General features: G+C 43.0%; 1 protein-coding gene across 3 annotated transcripts in view; it reads left to right on the forward strand.

Annotated features, from left to right (window-relative positions):
- The first annotated feature begins 6,792 nt into the window (after positions 1–6,792).
- The window catches only part of Nsmaf (neutral sphingomyelinase activation associated factor), a 55,736-nt gene continuing 46,318 nt past the window's right edge, over positions 6,793–16,210 (forward strand). Inside the window, exons 1-2 of one of the 3 annotated variants that reach the window (XM_076924240.1) lie at positions 7,068–7,148; positions 7,579–7,661. In XM_076924240.1, the coding sequence (XP_076780355.1) occupies positions 7,086–7,148; positions 7,579–7,661 (146 nt within the window). In that variant the 5' untranslated portion in view covers positions 7,068–7,085. Of the gene's footprint in view, positions 7,149–7,512; positions 7,662–16,210 lie in introns of those variants that run through there. The other 2 variants (XM_076924238.1, XM_076924239.1) reach the window with 2 other exon arrangements.

The following is a 16,210-nucleotide window of genomic DNA, read 5'->3' on the forward strand; positions in this document are numbered from 1 at the left end:
CAAGAAAAAAAAAGCCAGTTTCAGAACTAAGTCTTTTATTTAGGAGAGATGACAGAGGTTCTGCTTCGTCAACAAAATGATGGACTGGGTATTAGGTCTATCTTGCACCTTACTGACACAAATTGGTATAGTTATGTTCTAACTTTATTTTGAGAGAAAAGTTTTATTTCAACAGGAAAGGTGACATGTAGGAGGAACTAAGATGGGAGGAGTAAGGAGAGGCGGAGAAGAAGGAGAGGAGGAGCTAGGTGATGAGAGAGAAAGAGAGGGGGGGCAGACATGGAGGCAGATGTTCACATGTCTCCGCCAGTCAAAGATAGTTGATATATCTAGGTTGGGTATTAGGTTACACTTCTGATTGATATTGAGCATTACCAAATTTATAAAGCCATTGGTTAACATTAAAAAAATTGTATAAAAGCAAAAAGGAGAAGCGGGTATGGGATAGGGGTTTTCTAGGGAGGGGAAATGGGGAAAGGGGATGGCATCTGAAATGTAAATAAAATATCCAATAAAAAAAAATAAACTCACATACTGAACTTAACCAGACTATACTTCTCAATGAACTTCTATAAAAGAGCTAGTCTAAAGCTGTGGCAATTCAGGTTGGATTTGATACTTTCACTATTAAATATATTTTATATACATATACATCAACAAAAATGAAAATCCACATGGTAGTTTGAATAGGTTTGACCCTTATGGGCTCGAGTGTTTGAATGCTTGGCCCATAGGGAGTGGCACTATTAGGAGGTGTGATCTTGTTAGAGTAGATATAATCTTGTTGGAGGAAGTGTGTCACTGTGGAGGCGGGCTTTGAGGTCTCCTATGCTCAAGCTCTGCTCAGTGTGGTACACAGTCTCCTTCTGCTGCTATGGCTCAAGATAAAGGACTTTCAGCTCTGTCTCCAGCATCATGTTGTCCTGTGTGCTGCTATACTTTCTTTCATGATGATAATGGACTAAACATCTGAAACTATAAGCCAGCCCCCCTGAAATGTTTTCCTTTATAAGAGTTTCCATGGTCATAGTGTCTCTTCACAGCAGTAAAATCCTAAAACAATTCATGAGACAGAATTAGAAAACAATTAGTCTTATAACTCCTGTCCATCGCTATATCCAGTCCTTTCTCATCCCCTAATATTTAGCCCATTTTGTTTTTTATTCTACATGTCATATGTGGTCACACTTAATATTATACATTACATTCAAAGTCCATTCATTTTCCAGTAAATTGAATAGTACTCGATATATGTGTGTGTATATATGTTGGGTTGTAGCCTGCATGGGTCCATTGTTGGGTTGAATTATGGGTCCCGCATCTGTCTTGCCATGCGGCTAGGGCCTCTCCTGGGGACAGAGGTGTGGAAATTTAACTGTGTTCACTCCATGCTGGCGCCAGGTGGACTTCGGGCTATGTGAAGCTGCAGGACTCTGCTAGGGGTGGAAGCTCACAGTCTGAGGTCCCACGGGGAGCCAGAGCTCTTGGGTTGGGGTCCCCCGGCCAAAAGGCAGCTGGAAACTGGCTGGTTCTCAGGCCCTTGAGCTCTCATGCCCATGGAAGCATTGAGACCAAAGTGGGGCATAAAAGCTAGATGGGCCCGCAGCCGAAGGGTGAGGGGGAGAAGCTCTGGTTGTGTCTGACAAGGATGAGAGTCTTGTCGCAGGGACTTGCTTGGCTGGGTCACAGCTGGCTCGGCTTGCTTGGGTTGCTGGGCCTCTATGGCTGGAAACAGAGAGGTTGTCTATGTGAGATTAGGCAGCAGCTAAAGAGAAATAGGCTACGGTCTTAAGATATTTATTGTCATGGCAGAAAATGGGTGAAAACTATACCCTGGTATTTTCAGGGTGGGCCTGAGGTTAAATACCTTTTGCAAGGAGGAGGGTCTGGGAAGGAATGTTTAATTGGCTATGCCCTCTGGCCTTTAGCTATCTCATTAATATGGAGATCTGTCTTGAGGCTGTGTGGCCTGTAGTCATGCCCTCTACCTGTGGAGAGGCTAGTGGGGATGTTGTCCTATGTGCCTGAAAGGCATGGATCAGGGTCTTTGGCCTTGTGTCAGGAGCCTGGAGTCTGGGAGTGTAGCGAAATGCATGCCATCCCTTGCAGGGAAACCTGTGGGGTCTCCAACCTGCAGGGTCTCTGGTGATTTCCAGCCGGTGCTCGACCAGCAACCCTGTTGTCCTTTCACCTCTAATTAGAGGAAGGGGCCAGGGTTTCAGTATCTATTCAAAGGCATTCCACCCTCCAGGACCCACCTTCTACGGGTTCCACCACTTCCCTATAGTTCCTTCAACCAAAGACCAAAGTTTTAGAGATATTTAATTTCTTAAACAACACACCCACAAATGCATATGCACACACGCCCACACACAGACACACACACACACACAGACAGAGAGAGAGAGAGAAAGAGAAAGAGAGAGAGAGAGAGAGAGAGAGAGAGAGAGAGACCCTAACTCTTAAATAGACTTACCCACATCTTGGAGATATTTACCCTAAGACAGAACAAACAGCTTAAGACTAGTAGACATTTCTGTCTCCAACACCCCTTCAATTTCTCCCTTACAGAACTGGTTAAGTTATCAGAGCATCAACGTTGTGAAACCCAGCAAGGGGGTGGGGTGGAGGCAGGCACAGGGACCCAGGAGCAGGGAGTAAGGTAGGAGAGAAGCAAGGAAACCCTGAGAGCTTAGAAGCAATGGGGTGAAACTCTCCAGTCAGAAGCAGTGCTGAACGCTGCTTTCATGTGCTGAAAGTGACCAGTGAATGTGAAGCTCAGATGGGGAGGCCTTGTAGAGGAGACGTGGTAATGGAAGTCCAATCAAAACAGACTGAACAGATTGCAAAGAGAAAAAAAATGGAGACAGCATGTGCAGATAAGTATGTCAAGGAGTCCTGTCAGGAATGAGATGCTAGAAGGAAGTACAAGATAAGGGAAAGCTTATTTCAATCCTTGGAGCTCAGGGAACCACACTGAAGAAGGCACAGGAAGAATGGAAGAACCAGTGGTGTTGGAGGAGACCAGGAAAATGAGGCTTTCTTGTAAAAGAAAAAAAAAAATAATGTGCTTTTCCTCTCATCTCCTGCTTTGGGAATGATAAGTCTAAGACTAATTACTTATTATTAAATGTCTAGGCCATAAGCTTTGGCTCATTCCCTGACTAGCTTGTAACTTATTTAACCCATTCAAACTCTTCTACGTCTTCCATATGGCTAGTTACTCCTTCAGTCCCAGCTTGCTTCTTCCTTCGAGTCTCCCCTCAGTGTTTCCCTTGAATCTCTCTCAAATCTCTCCCGCATCTCCTTTTATCTTCTCATTTCCCAGAATCCTTTGTTCCTGCCAGGGTCTCACCTCCTATTTCCTGCCTCAGCTCATTGGTCATAGCCTTTTTTTTTTTTTAAATCAACAAATGTTGCTTATAAGACATTCTCTCGGGCTGGAGAGATGGCTCAGTGGTTAAGAGCACTGACTGCTCTTCCAGAGGTCCTGAGTTCAATTCCCAGCAACCACATGGTGGCTCACAACCATCTGCAATTAGATCTGACGCCCTCTTCTGGCTTGCCTGAAGACAACTACAGTGTACTCATATATGTAAAATAAAAAAAAATAAAAAATAAAAAATAAAAAAAAAAAAAAAAAAGACATTCTCTCTACACCCAATGAATCAACTAAGCCCATATCAGCTCACAGAGACGGAAGCACCAAGTACAGGGCCTACCTGGGTCTACAATCAAGTCCTCTGTGTACATACTGTAGTTATTAGCTTGGTATTTTTATAGGCCTCTTGTCTATGAGAACAAGTGCGTCTCTGACTCTTGTGCCTGATCTTGGGCCTCGTTTCCTCCTGCTGTGTGGTTATGTCCAATTTGATATGATAATTTTTGCTTCATGTTATTATATTTTATTTTGTCCTCTTTGGTTATCTCTTAGCGGCTTGTTCTTCTCTAGGGAGAGACAGGAAGGGAGTGGATTGGGAGGGCATAGGGAGGGGGAGAGGAACCTGGAGGAGTAGAGGGAGGGAAGACTTTAATCAGAATATATTAGATGAAAAAAAAATCTTGTTTTCAGTAAAATGAAAAAAAAATCCCATTGTTACTCAGATGGGAAGAATCTAATAGTGAGAGAAGATAGATGGACTAAGAATGACAGAAGCAAGCATAATTTCAGATTTTCAGTTGCTGGGGGGGGAAGTTAGCCTTTGATAAAAGCAAATATAACTTTAAAATATACATATAATAAAAAACAGAACACAAGAGAAGAGAAGCCAGTGAGGTGGACATTAAGTGTCAGGAAAGTGAGAGACTGCCAGTTCTCAGTTCTCTTAAATTCTTGTCTCTAGCAAACATCGCTCTTCTAGGCTAATGTTGGAGAAAGACCCCTTGAAAAATATTTCTCCCTTCTTTTTGTCCAAGAAAAAGCCTAAAGTAGGAAGGACCACTTATAATCAGAAATGCGCTGCTACAGTAGATATGGGAGCCGAACTGAGCTTTGATTTGTGGGAAAGTGAAGTAAATGTGGGACTCAGGGGGGGCTCGTTGGCTGAAGAGAGCTGGGCTAATCCATACAAACACAGTTAGGCAGCTGTGTCTGCCTGCCGGCAGGCAATTACAAAAGTCAGAATTCTGTCTTCCCACACCCATTTCAGAAGATGGTTCTCAGGACCTTGGAAAAGATGCTTCTGAGTTGCAGGAGATACATATGCACCCCCAAAGGGACGAAGGAGTGATTAACAACTGCAGGCAGTTTGGGAGTTATGTGAGGTACGTGTGGCATAGGGAATGGAGGGTACTTACGGTTGTGTACTCCTGGGCAGCGTGCACTTGGGAGGCCAGAGGTCAGTGTCAGGGTCTCCACTATTGCTATTACACTTTTATTCTTATTTTCTTGGGAAAGGGTTTCTCGCTGAACCCAGCACCCACCAGATGTGCTAGCCAGTTAGTTACTATCTCAGTGTGCTGAGGTTACAGGCTGGATCTGCCATGCTTGATTTCTTTTTTATTTTTTATTATTATTTTATTTTTTATTATTTATTATTTATTTTTTTCTCACATGGATGCCCAGATGCTCACTGGATGCATACTCAGATCTCCATCCATATGTGGCAGATACATTGCTGGCAGCTATCTCCCCAGCCCCGCAAGGGTTCCAGTCTGTGTAGATAGTGGGCTAGAACAACAATAAGATAGATCTCTTGGCAGCTTTGAGCAGGTCCTAAAAGGGGCTTAGGGCCGTCTGGGGGAACCATTAGAAATAATGCCAGGACTTTAAGGCCCTTAATATGGAAAGGGTACAAGATGGAAGGCTACAGTTTCTCTAAGCTAAGATCAAGGCCTACTTAAGAGGACTCAGAAGAACCTGGATAGAATTTGACCAAGGAGAAACACTACGACTCAACCTCCCGGGACCATATATTATATAATATATAATATATATATTATATATATATATATATAATATATATATTATATATATAATATATATAATAGTTATATATAATAGTTATATTATGATCTATTTTCTCTTACTTTATTCTAGCCAAATTAATTTCTCTCCTCTGACTCCATAGCATCTACTATACAATTTCTCATACAGAAAATTTTCAGATGGTACCTTAGCCATTCTCATAATCGTATTTCATTGTGCACATGTGCACACAAACACTTTCCCAAGGACCATTGAGCCAGTTGCAGCATCTGTGCAGCACTGAGATACAAGGAAGAGCTATACCTATACAGGGTATTCAGGTCTCTCAGTTACGACCTCTCATCTTCCCCCCATATTCTGACAATGATGAAAGACAACTAAGAAGCACTGAAACTTCCACCGCCATTGTTTTTTTTTTTTTCAATGCTGCAGAACCTGCTTCTTAAGTCAACACTAGAAGTGTTTCAACAAACACACACAACTTAGAGGCTTGCTAACTGAGAGTCCCTTAAAGGTAAGCAATATCCAGCTCATTCTTAGGGTACTGAGAAAGCAAAACCCCTTTGAAACGAGTCATAGTTAGTAGGTAGGACAGAGTTAATACAAAAGATAGTAAGTATTGTTGAGGGTCAGAACCTGTCTTTACTGCTAGTGGGAGTTAAATAGTGCCGATACTTTGAAAGCACTGTAGCCGACTTTCAGAGTTCACAAATCCGAGTTATTAAGACAGTCTAGCAACTCCGCTCTTTGATTTCAACTTCACTCATCAGAAATGAAAGTATGCTCACACAAAAACGGGTACATGAATGCTTATAGCTGCGTTATTCTTAATAGCCAAGAGGTGGAAACACTGACATGTCTGGCAACTGTTGAATATATTAATGGAAATGCAGTGTGTAATACAATAGAATACACTTCAGTGATAAAAAGGAATAGAATGTTGACTTGTGCTTTACCTCAGAGGAACCTTGGAAGCATGAAAGTGAAATAAATGAAATAAAAATGAAATAAAGACCACATATTTTAAGGATGTTTTTATTCCAAATGTCCAGGCTAGGCAAATTCACAGACATAAAGTTAAGTAGTGTTTTCTAGGGCAAAGGTTTGTGGAGATGCAGTAGTGATTGCTAAAACGGATAAGTTTCTTTTTGACATGGTAAAAATATCCCAACACTGTGGTAATAGTTGCAACCTGTGAATATTACTAAGAACCACTGACTGCTGCACCATACATGGGCGAGAAGAAGAAGAAGAAGAAAAAATCCCACCTATTATTTATTTCAAAGACTGAAACTTGGGACTAAACATCCCAAACGTTGTTATTTCAAAGCCCCGCCGCCAACGAACTGGGGGGCTCCGGGGCAGGTCCTGGCTTTCACGTGTGAGGTGTCCTCGCCGCAGCAGCGCCGCAGAGGTTAGTCGGGGCAGTCAGTGTAGGACGCGGCTGCCGCGGCCTCAGGTCACTGCGCGCCCCTCCTCCGGCCTGAGTCACGGCGTCGCCGGAGTCCCCACGCGAGGATGCTGCGGTGAGCGCGGTCCGGACGCCGCGGGCCCTGGGGCGCAGCGTGGGGCTCTCGGCTGCCCGCCCGCCCGCCCGGCGGCGCCGCTCGCTCGGGACTGCTCGGGATTGTCGGCGGCCTGCGCGTCCCAGGCCTCCATGGCGTTCACCCGGAAGAGGCAGCGCGAGCAGCAGCTGCAGCTCTACTCCAAGGAGAGGTGCGCGGGGTGGGAGGCCGGGCCGGGCGGCAGCCAGGAGCTCTCCTGCAGGCCGCGGCCGACTCCGGGGCCGCAGAGCCGCGGGTGGGCCGGGCAAGCCCGGGGAGCTCGGGACGCGAAGGCAGGGCCGTCCCCGCGCCCGCCGGCACGCCGTCCCAGCCGGCTTCTCCCCGCCGACCCTCCGCGCCCCGCAGCCGGCCTGCGTGAGAGGCTGTTGGGGAAGCGCGGGCGGCGGGGCGGGCGCGGGCAGCCGCGGCCCAGGGAGGACGTTGGTAGAGCTCCGACCTCCCTCTGATCCCGTCCGCTCACGGGAAAGCAAACGCACTTCCGCCCCGAGTGTCCTTCCCAGGGCGTTTTTGTGACCCACGCGCCTGCGGGTGATCCAGATATGGTTCCAACGGGAATGCGGGCTACATTGGGGGTTTTTGGATACGGGGCTTGCTTGTGGGAGCCGGGATCGGACGGTCACGTTGTCTCTCAGTGGATCCGGCAAAGCAGGTTATGCCAGGAAATGCAGGTGCAGCTTTTTATTCTGGGTGGCTTTACCGAGTCTTCACCTGTAGCTATTAAATCAACCCTTACTCTCCCCCCCATCCGTGCATCTCTTTAATCTGTAGTGGGCTGACGAGGTGGCCCGTTCAGAAATTACCATTTCCCACCAGATTTTAAATGGATTTCTTTGTCTGGCACCGTGGACTTGTTAAGACTTGTTGGTGCTCAGTATTACATTGATGGCCATTCACATTAACATTTGAAATGCTTTAAAAGCTTGGCCTGGCCTGTTCTGGACTTACTCTTTTGTAACAACCCTGTGGACTTCAGCAAAATCGGGAAGGAGGTGTTTTGTCTTAGATTCTGACTCATTTTAATCATTTTACCCTGTTCTGTAATGTTAGGAGACACCCTCCCTCCCACCTCCCCTTGTGATTTCCAGCAAATGCTGTTTTGTTTACATATTAGGTTCACTGTACTCCAAGGTAAAGAGTTCTTCCAGCCCTTTATCAGCTGGCAGCATCAACTGTTCCCCACACGCAACACCAACAGCTGAATTCTACTTCCTAGTCAACCCAAATTTTTATTTCTCTGCTTAATAGCTTTGCAATCTTAGGGTACTGTTCATAGATATCTGTTTGCATTAGAGGAACGTTTCTGACTGAGATTTGGACGTAAACCAAGCAGATTCTTTATAAATCATAGAATTCATTTTTAAGAAAAGGAACTTTTAAAAGTTAACTTTGGAAAACCAACCTTACTGAGACCGAAATCTACCATTTCTGTTCATTTGTTTCTTGGCTTATCTATCATTTGGCAACACTGGTCACAAATGGACAAGATGATAAAGTTGACTGCCTTCAGCTATCTCAGAGAACTGTTCTTTCCTGGAGCTTCAGAGATAACCAGGGACCTCTCTGCTCCGTGTACTCACTGGCTCTTGTCATACTGAGTTAGGGATTTTAGATTTCTACAGCTACCAGACAATGACCCCAGAGAAAGAGAAACTGAAGTTAGCTTGTGTTTCTCTGATTGCTGATTCAGCTACAGTTAGAATAAGTTACATTTTCCGGAATCACAGGAAGCTCCTGACTGGGGGATTCTGCCATAGTGATGACAGAAGAAAGAATGGAGAAAAGTCAGTATATTCTAGATGTTTAATGAGCTGGAGATGAACAGTGCTGGTGTTGTATGTGGCTGGAGAAACAAATCTGCCTAGAAGTGTTAGGTACAATATGAGACTCTCAGTTTAATATTAATTTCAGATAATGTTTTAGCATATTTGGGTACTAAAACTGCAGTACATACTAAATATATTGTTTATCTAAACTTCAACTTCCATCTGGACATCCTGTACAGTTATTGGCTAAACCACACAGCCTTGCACTAAATAACCATGCACTGGTGCTGTTGGCTGAAGTTTATAAAAAAAAAAAAAAAATGCTTTATTAGTTTTTAGGACTAGAAAGCAGATAGTTTAATTAAATACTCTTGTATCCCTACAATTATGTCAGGAGTCATGTTAACTTTTACTGGTTATTTCAAAAGACCACGATTGGGTGTCAATGAAAGCAAATGAAAAAAGTCAGGAGACAGTTCCAGTATGTTCTCTGAAATAGTTGGGTGTGGTGGGACTGCCCAGTGGGTAAGCAAAGGAGGGTGTTCTACAAACTGCCACTGAAGATATTGCCACTTGTGAATATTTCTGTGTAAGTTTTGTCGTCTCAACTATTCTCATCTTAGGTGATGTAGATGTTTAGATAGCTGAGATACCATGAGCCTTCAGATAAGAGAGAGAGAGAGAGAGAGAGAGAGAGAGAGCTGTATTCTGATCCTGTAATAGAATGTACAGCTTTGTGGTGTGTAAGCTGTCGTTTCAGGCTCAAGCATTACTGATTCTTAAGTTTCTGTTGTATGGCTGTGTGTCACAGGCATTCCAGAGACTTCCACTTTGTTCTACATAGTCCAGGGATGTGCAGTTCCTTGGCTATGCTGATATTAAATTTCTTTTACTCAGCATATTTGCTTATCAATTGAGTTTGCATTTATTTACAATACTTTTTTAGGATACTAAGTGGTTTGTTATTCTCCTGTGTAATCATTTCTAATGCGGAACATTCTGATTTTTTTATTTTCCTTTGTAGATTATGCTAGGTATTAGAAATGGAGACAAGTTGCAGAATCACTACTCAGTCAATAAGGAATGCTTGTGGATCACAAAAATTGTGCCTTTAAGGCAATTGGCTCATTCTTTTTTTTTTTTTTTTTCCCACATATAAATCATTGAGTGAGAAAGTAAATACTGCAGATATTTAGTTAACTTAGAATTTACATTGGCTTTATCAAAAATCCTTAGTAGCCTGTCTCCTTATTCTGTTATTATCTCAAATTAACTTATTCCAAAATAAGAATCTACCCACAAATAGAATTTGAGGCTTTTTTGCTGTATGATTTGCATCAGCTATGTCTTTTAAGTGTAATATAAGTAGCAATAGGCATTAAGGATTCAGTACTTAATTTTAGTTTCTTTCCCTCCATACCTCCCCCCTCCCACTCTTCTTTCTTTTATGAGATAGGGTCCCATGTAGTTCATCCCAGACTTGAATTATTCACCTCCTGCCCACACTTCCCAAGAGCTGTGATTACAAGCATGCATTATGCCCAAGATTGTATTAATCAGAGAACAATATTTTCTTTTTTTGCTACTGTTGACATGCTGGGGATCTAACTCCAGGCCTTGTGCACAGTAGTTAAACACTTTACCTCTGAGCTATACTTTTGGCCTGGTTTCTTCTAAATACCGCTGCAGTCTCAATTTTTATCACCAGATTTTAGAAATTGTCCTAATATTTTTAACTCAAAAGATTTTGAAAATTGGTGTTTTGTTTTGTTTCTTTTTTTCCCCTAGTGCTGGGGATTGAACACAGTGACTTTCAGATGGCAGGCAACTATTCTAGCCAGCTCTGTTACTTACTATTAATTTACATTTTATGAGGAACTTTGAATTGTTATCTTTTTCTTAAGTAAATCTTTTAGGAACATATAATAACCTCACTGTTTCTAGTAATATTTTTGGTCTGATATTAATGTACTGGGAGTTTTAGGTGATTTTCATTATACAAAGTTTTCCACTCTTAATTATTTCTGTAACCTTGTCTTATATGTTTCTTGTGAATAATGTATTATCTAGATTTTAAACTTAAAACCATTACATTTTATTCATTCATTTTATGCATGTGTGTATGTGTGCATGTATGTATATGTATGTGTGTGCACGTGTGCATGGAGGTCAGTTGCAGGAGTCACTTTTCTGCTTCCACCATGTGGACCCAAGAGATCAAACAGGGTGTCAGGTGTGGCAGCAAATACTGAGCTGTTTGCTGGCTCCTTATTGTTGGACTTGTTAGCAGTTCATTTTGAGTCTTTGTCTTAGGCAAAGTTCATTTAAATTATCATGACAGATTTATTTCTTCTATATTCTTTGACTAAATTCCCTCCCCCAGATCCTTTCCCTTTGGATTAAGTGAAGTCCCTATTTGTTTTTCTATTTTTCTGCAGAGTATGGGGTTCTATATTCTAATTTTATCTATGCTTTGGTGCTTATACTTGACATTTTAATATGTAATTTAATATCATTCTCCCTACCTTGCTCTCAATCAATGCACAGGCCCCGGAATAATTACTCCTGTTGTCCCATACTAAATTATAGTCCACTGTTGTTCAGTTAAATCTACACATTAGGACTGCCTGATTAATAATTGCATAGTTTTATGTGCATACTTGCTACAGTCTTTGATGGGTTTTCCTTCTTGCCTGTCATGTCTTCCTTATGGAAATTTTCATTCTTAGTAATATCTTGTAAACATTCACTCTGATCAGGGTCTGATGATAGGAAGCGATCATAGTTTCTGCGTGTCTAAACATATCCTTATTTTGCTCTTGCTTTGAGAACAGACTTGCTGGCATGTATCATTTCTGTAGCATTTCTAAACAAAGGCAGATGGCCAGGAGATAGCCCAAGACTTGCTGGAGAAGCAATATAGGTCATGATACCACTAGCAGAGAAATGGCCGGTCACTGGTGTGCCCTGCTCTCAACTTTGCCACTTAAGATGGGGAGAAACTTGAACCCTGCAGAATGACCAGGAGGCTTTGCATTGTCCTTATCCCCACTGGTCTGAGGGGGACTGGCTAGATCTGTAAGATCTGGCAGGATCTGAGGTATCCCCGTCTATAGTTGGGGAAGTATGAACACATTCCCTAGCTTTACTGGGAGCTAGTAAGGTCCAAGCCTGTGGACAGCCAGAACTGATGGTCTTAAACATAGCTGGATTCTGGGCAGCTTCACCGGCCACCACTTTTTCATCAGTGACAGACCAGTACTGCTGCCATTGAACTGTTTATAAGTAGACTGTCTTCTCTGGAAGCTGTGGAGGCCTCCTCTCTGTGGTGTTTGCTGCCATTTATCCAGTCCAGTTGATTTCCTAGACTCAGGTTTATTTGGTCTGTGTTCTAAATAAGCTCACCTATTCAGTATCTCCACTATGTTTCAGAGTTGAACTTACGTAATTAAGGAAATGTTTGACAAAGTCACATAGCATGGCTGTGTGTGATAGTTGATTGTGTCACCTGAATTGCATTGGGAAGCACCTGTGAACACACCTCTAAGTATTTCTGAGGACATTTCCAGAGAAAGTCAACAGAGAACAAGACACGTCCAGAATGTGAATGTCCATTGTGGGTTGAAAGGGGAAGGAAGGAAATGTACTGGGACATTGATGTTAACTGCTGCCGACACCTCCCTGCCAGCATAGACTAAAACCTATGAAACTCTGAGCCACAAAGACAAAACTAACACACTGTGTCTGAGCATGAGTGAGCACTAGCACTAGGTCTTGGGCCCAAGTTCAGCCTTTGTCCCACCGTGACTTACTAATTCTGTTTTAAACACAAGGCATGTGAACTGCTGGGCAGTACTTGCTGTTATGGTCTCTGAAGTTTAAAATGAGTCTGGAGTGATGGAAGCCTAGTTTATATGGTACTGGAATCTTAGTCTCCCTGCGTCCCCTAAGTAGCAGAATGAGTATTCCTGGAGCTTGCAAGCCAGGTCCACATTAGAATCCAGCTTTAATGTGATTCCTGAGTGACTGTGAGCACCTGAGAGTGGAAAAAGCTCATGATACTGTCAGTCAGGCATCCAGGCTTTCTGTTTTGTTTGCTTGTTCTTTCCAAACACTAATTTATCTCCAACAGGTCCCCGAGGCTCCCAGGGCTATGGTTTTGTGTGTGTACTTAAGATTGTGTACAGGGCCCTGAAGGTGCTGGGTAAGCAGTCTGTGGTACAGCTTTATCACCCAGCACACTGGGCTATGAGCCTGGGTGAGTAGGAAAGATGAAAGACTCTTAAGAGCGTTGGTAATGTTTCTTCCTACCTTTATTCTCATAGGCTGTGGAGACTTGAAATTAGAAGCATCAGGCTTATGGGTAGTGTTAGTGGAAGGGGGTTTGTTAGCTGAGCTGGGTCAGGAAGTAATTATCTCACCCGTTGAGAAGAGTGTAATTTCTTAAAGTCGGGCTAAGTAATGGAGTGGTAGACTTGCTGTGGAGGGGAAGGACTTCAAAAGTCAGCCGAAGTAGTGAAATTGGTTTTGCTAGGGACCCACAGCTTCTGCAGAGGAAGAGGAACCAGAAATTTATATGAGCCAGTGAGTACCAGAACTAGAAACACTATTTAATCACTCAGACATTTCTATGCAAATATGACGACTATGGATAACTTGACACTAACTAGAGACACCTGGGGAGAGGGAGCCTCAATTGGGGAACTGCCTCCATCAGATTGCCTATAAGCTGTCTGTGGGGTTATTTTCTTGATGACTAATTGATGGGGGAGCACTTAGCCCCCTGTGGGCGATGGTACCCTAAACAGGTGGTTCTGGGCTGTACAAGAAAGGTAGTTTTACATGAACCTGGACACAAGTGAGGAAGCGGCGTTCCTCTGGGAGCTATCCTGAGTTCCTGCCTTCCGGTGTTTCTAGCTCAGTGGTTCTCAACCCTCCTAATGCTGTTTCCCTTTAATATAGCTCCTCATGTTATGGTGACCCCCAAGTGTAAACTTATTTTTGTTGCTTCTTTATAACTGTAATTTTTCTGCTGTTATGAATCATAATGTAAATGTCTGTTTTCTGATGGTCTAGGTGACCTTTGTGAAAAGGTCATTTATGACCCACAGGTTGAGAGCCACTTCTCTAAATGACACCTGTAACCTGTAAGCATAAATAAAGTCCTTTTCTCCCCAAGTTGTTTTTGGTCATGGTATTTATCACAGCAAGCAACAGAAATCAAATTAGAACAAAGGATAATGTGTGTTTAGGTGTCACTGAAGCTTGAGAAGGTGGGAGTTGGGATTAAAATTCAATGCTGAAAAGCTGCAGATTTATGTGAAAGTATCAACCTGCTACGGGAGGCAGTGAGGTCTTCATACTGAGAAGATGCCACATTCAGGACCAGAGTGGGTGGGGCCCCACAGTGAGGACCGTTTAGAAAGAAAAACAGAGATAACATATTTGTATTCATTCATTGCAGGCCGGGTTAGTGGACTGGAAAAAGTGACAGATGTGTACCTGGGGTAGACCAGAAAACAGGAAGTGGCAATAGTGACAAGTGCTGAGACGCTTAGTGGAGCTAAAGACAGCTCCTCACTTCCCTTCTGACGCTTCTAATTTATCTTAATACAGAGAACTTGGGAAGTTTACTGGATTCTGAACATTAAAGAGAAAACTAGCGAAACAAAGAACAGTGAAAATCTTCAGAAAAGCAGTGATGCAAGGTGACCCATTTGAGTCAAGGGTTCAAGGCTGCAGCCTTACCTGAAACCTAGATTTTTATTTTTTTATTTTTAAGAAAGCAGAATTGAAAGTATCAAGTAAAAAAAAAAAAAAAAAGAACTCCCCCAAAACGATATATATATATATATATATATATATATATATATATCTCAATATCATCATCATCATCAAAAATATAAATCAGAATTTCTAGTCCAGGTTTCCTTTCCTAAAGAGTTACAGAAAGGAAGGCAAGCAAACACAGAATGGCTGTATAATAGTGTCTGTCCCTCCAAGCTGTTTTCCAGATCTGAGTCTAGAAGTTATAACTGGCTTCAAGAAGGTTGGAGCCTCCCCTGAATGGAGGCTTTGAAAACGGCTGTAGGTTAAAAAAAATAGACAAAACCAAAATGTTTTGAAGTTGTGTTTGCAATGAGGAGTATGTAGCTACTTGGCAGGACCACGTGGACTTAGGACAAAGAAAGTGACTCTTCCTTTGTATTCTTCTCATGGCAGTGACCTTCCTCTAAAAGAGAATTTCGTTTTGTAAGATGCAGACAACGCAGGTGTCTGCCGACATAAAATAATGTAGAGAGCTTCCAAGTAGAATGCAGTTGTCTAGTGATGCAGGAACTTTGAGAGTCGTTGCAGGAGCATGCATGCACTAGCTGCAAGCAGTTCTAGATAGACAGATGGTTCACAGACCGTGGAAAAGGAAACAGGAAGTTGTCATCATTTACCACCAGGCATTACCAATGAAATCCCACCCTGGTACTCTAATCTCTGTTGGTGGAGTTCTGATTGGTAGGTAAAATACGAAGTAAATGTCAGTCCTCTTCACTTGGGCAGAGGATAAAGCATTTCTTTTTTGTTGTTGTTTGTTTTTAATTTGTGTGTGTGCACAAAATTAAGATGGGGGAGACTAATGTTCCTGTCGTTAGATGGAATCTAATCAAGTGACTGTTGAGAGTCTGAAAGGAATACTGCAGAGCGTGCTCTTAGCATGCTGAGTGCTTTGAACTAAAGAGCTGAGAAGGCTGGAAATTCTGACCTGCCTCTACGCCCTTCTAAAGTGAGTCACGAATCCAGAACTTACCTTCGGCATAATGCCCGTCTCCGTAAACCAGCCACAGAAACTAGAACGGTCAATTTCTGTTCCTCTCTTGAAGACCTCCACTGTGAGGGGTCCTGACCACACCCTGGAGGCCAAGAGGACTCTAAGCAGAACGGTTGTTGGGTTCCCTCCCATGTTGCACCCTTCTGTCCGGCATGGTTCTGTACAGCTGTCTGCTTTGTTTGTGTCTCAGGGACTTAAGCCTAAAAGGAAGACAGTTTCCCCTGGGTCTTTGGAAGGCTCTCATCATGCAAAACTTTGATTAACTAAATTTGTTGAGCCGGGCGGTGGTGGCGTACACCTTTAATCCCAGCACTTGGGAGGCAGAGGTAGGCGGATTTCTTGAGTTCAAGGCCAGCCTGGTCTACAGAGTGAGTTCCAGAACAGCCAGGGCTACACAGAGAAACCCTGTCTCAAAAAACCAGAAAAAAAAATTTGTTGAGTTTTTTTCTTGTGTGCCTGCCTTTGTTATAGGAGAGTTGGGAGTGACTTATGATGGACGAGGAGAGGTTTTGTTTTTCTGCCTCGAGTACTCGATTCAGACTTTGCTGTTTAGGGGTGGGCAGTGTTTCCTGTACAGATCACCAACTATAATCTTGCTTTGTGTGTGTGTGTGTCTACCTATTTTCTTAAT

This window comes from Arvicanthis niloticus, chromosome 25 (assembly GCF_011762505.2).
Source record: "Arvicanthis niloticus isolate mArvNil1 chromosome 25, mArvNil1.pat.X, whole genome shotgun sequence".
Taxonomy (NCBI): domain Eukaryota; kingdom Metazoa; phylum Chordata; class Mammalia; order Rodentia; family Muridae; genus Arvicanthis; species Arvicanthis niloticus.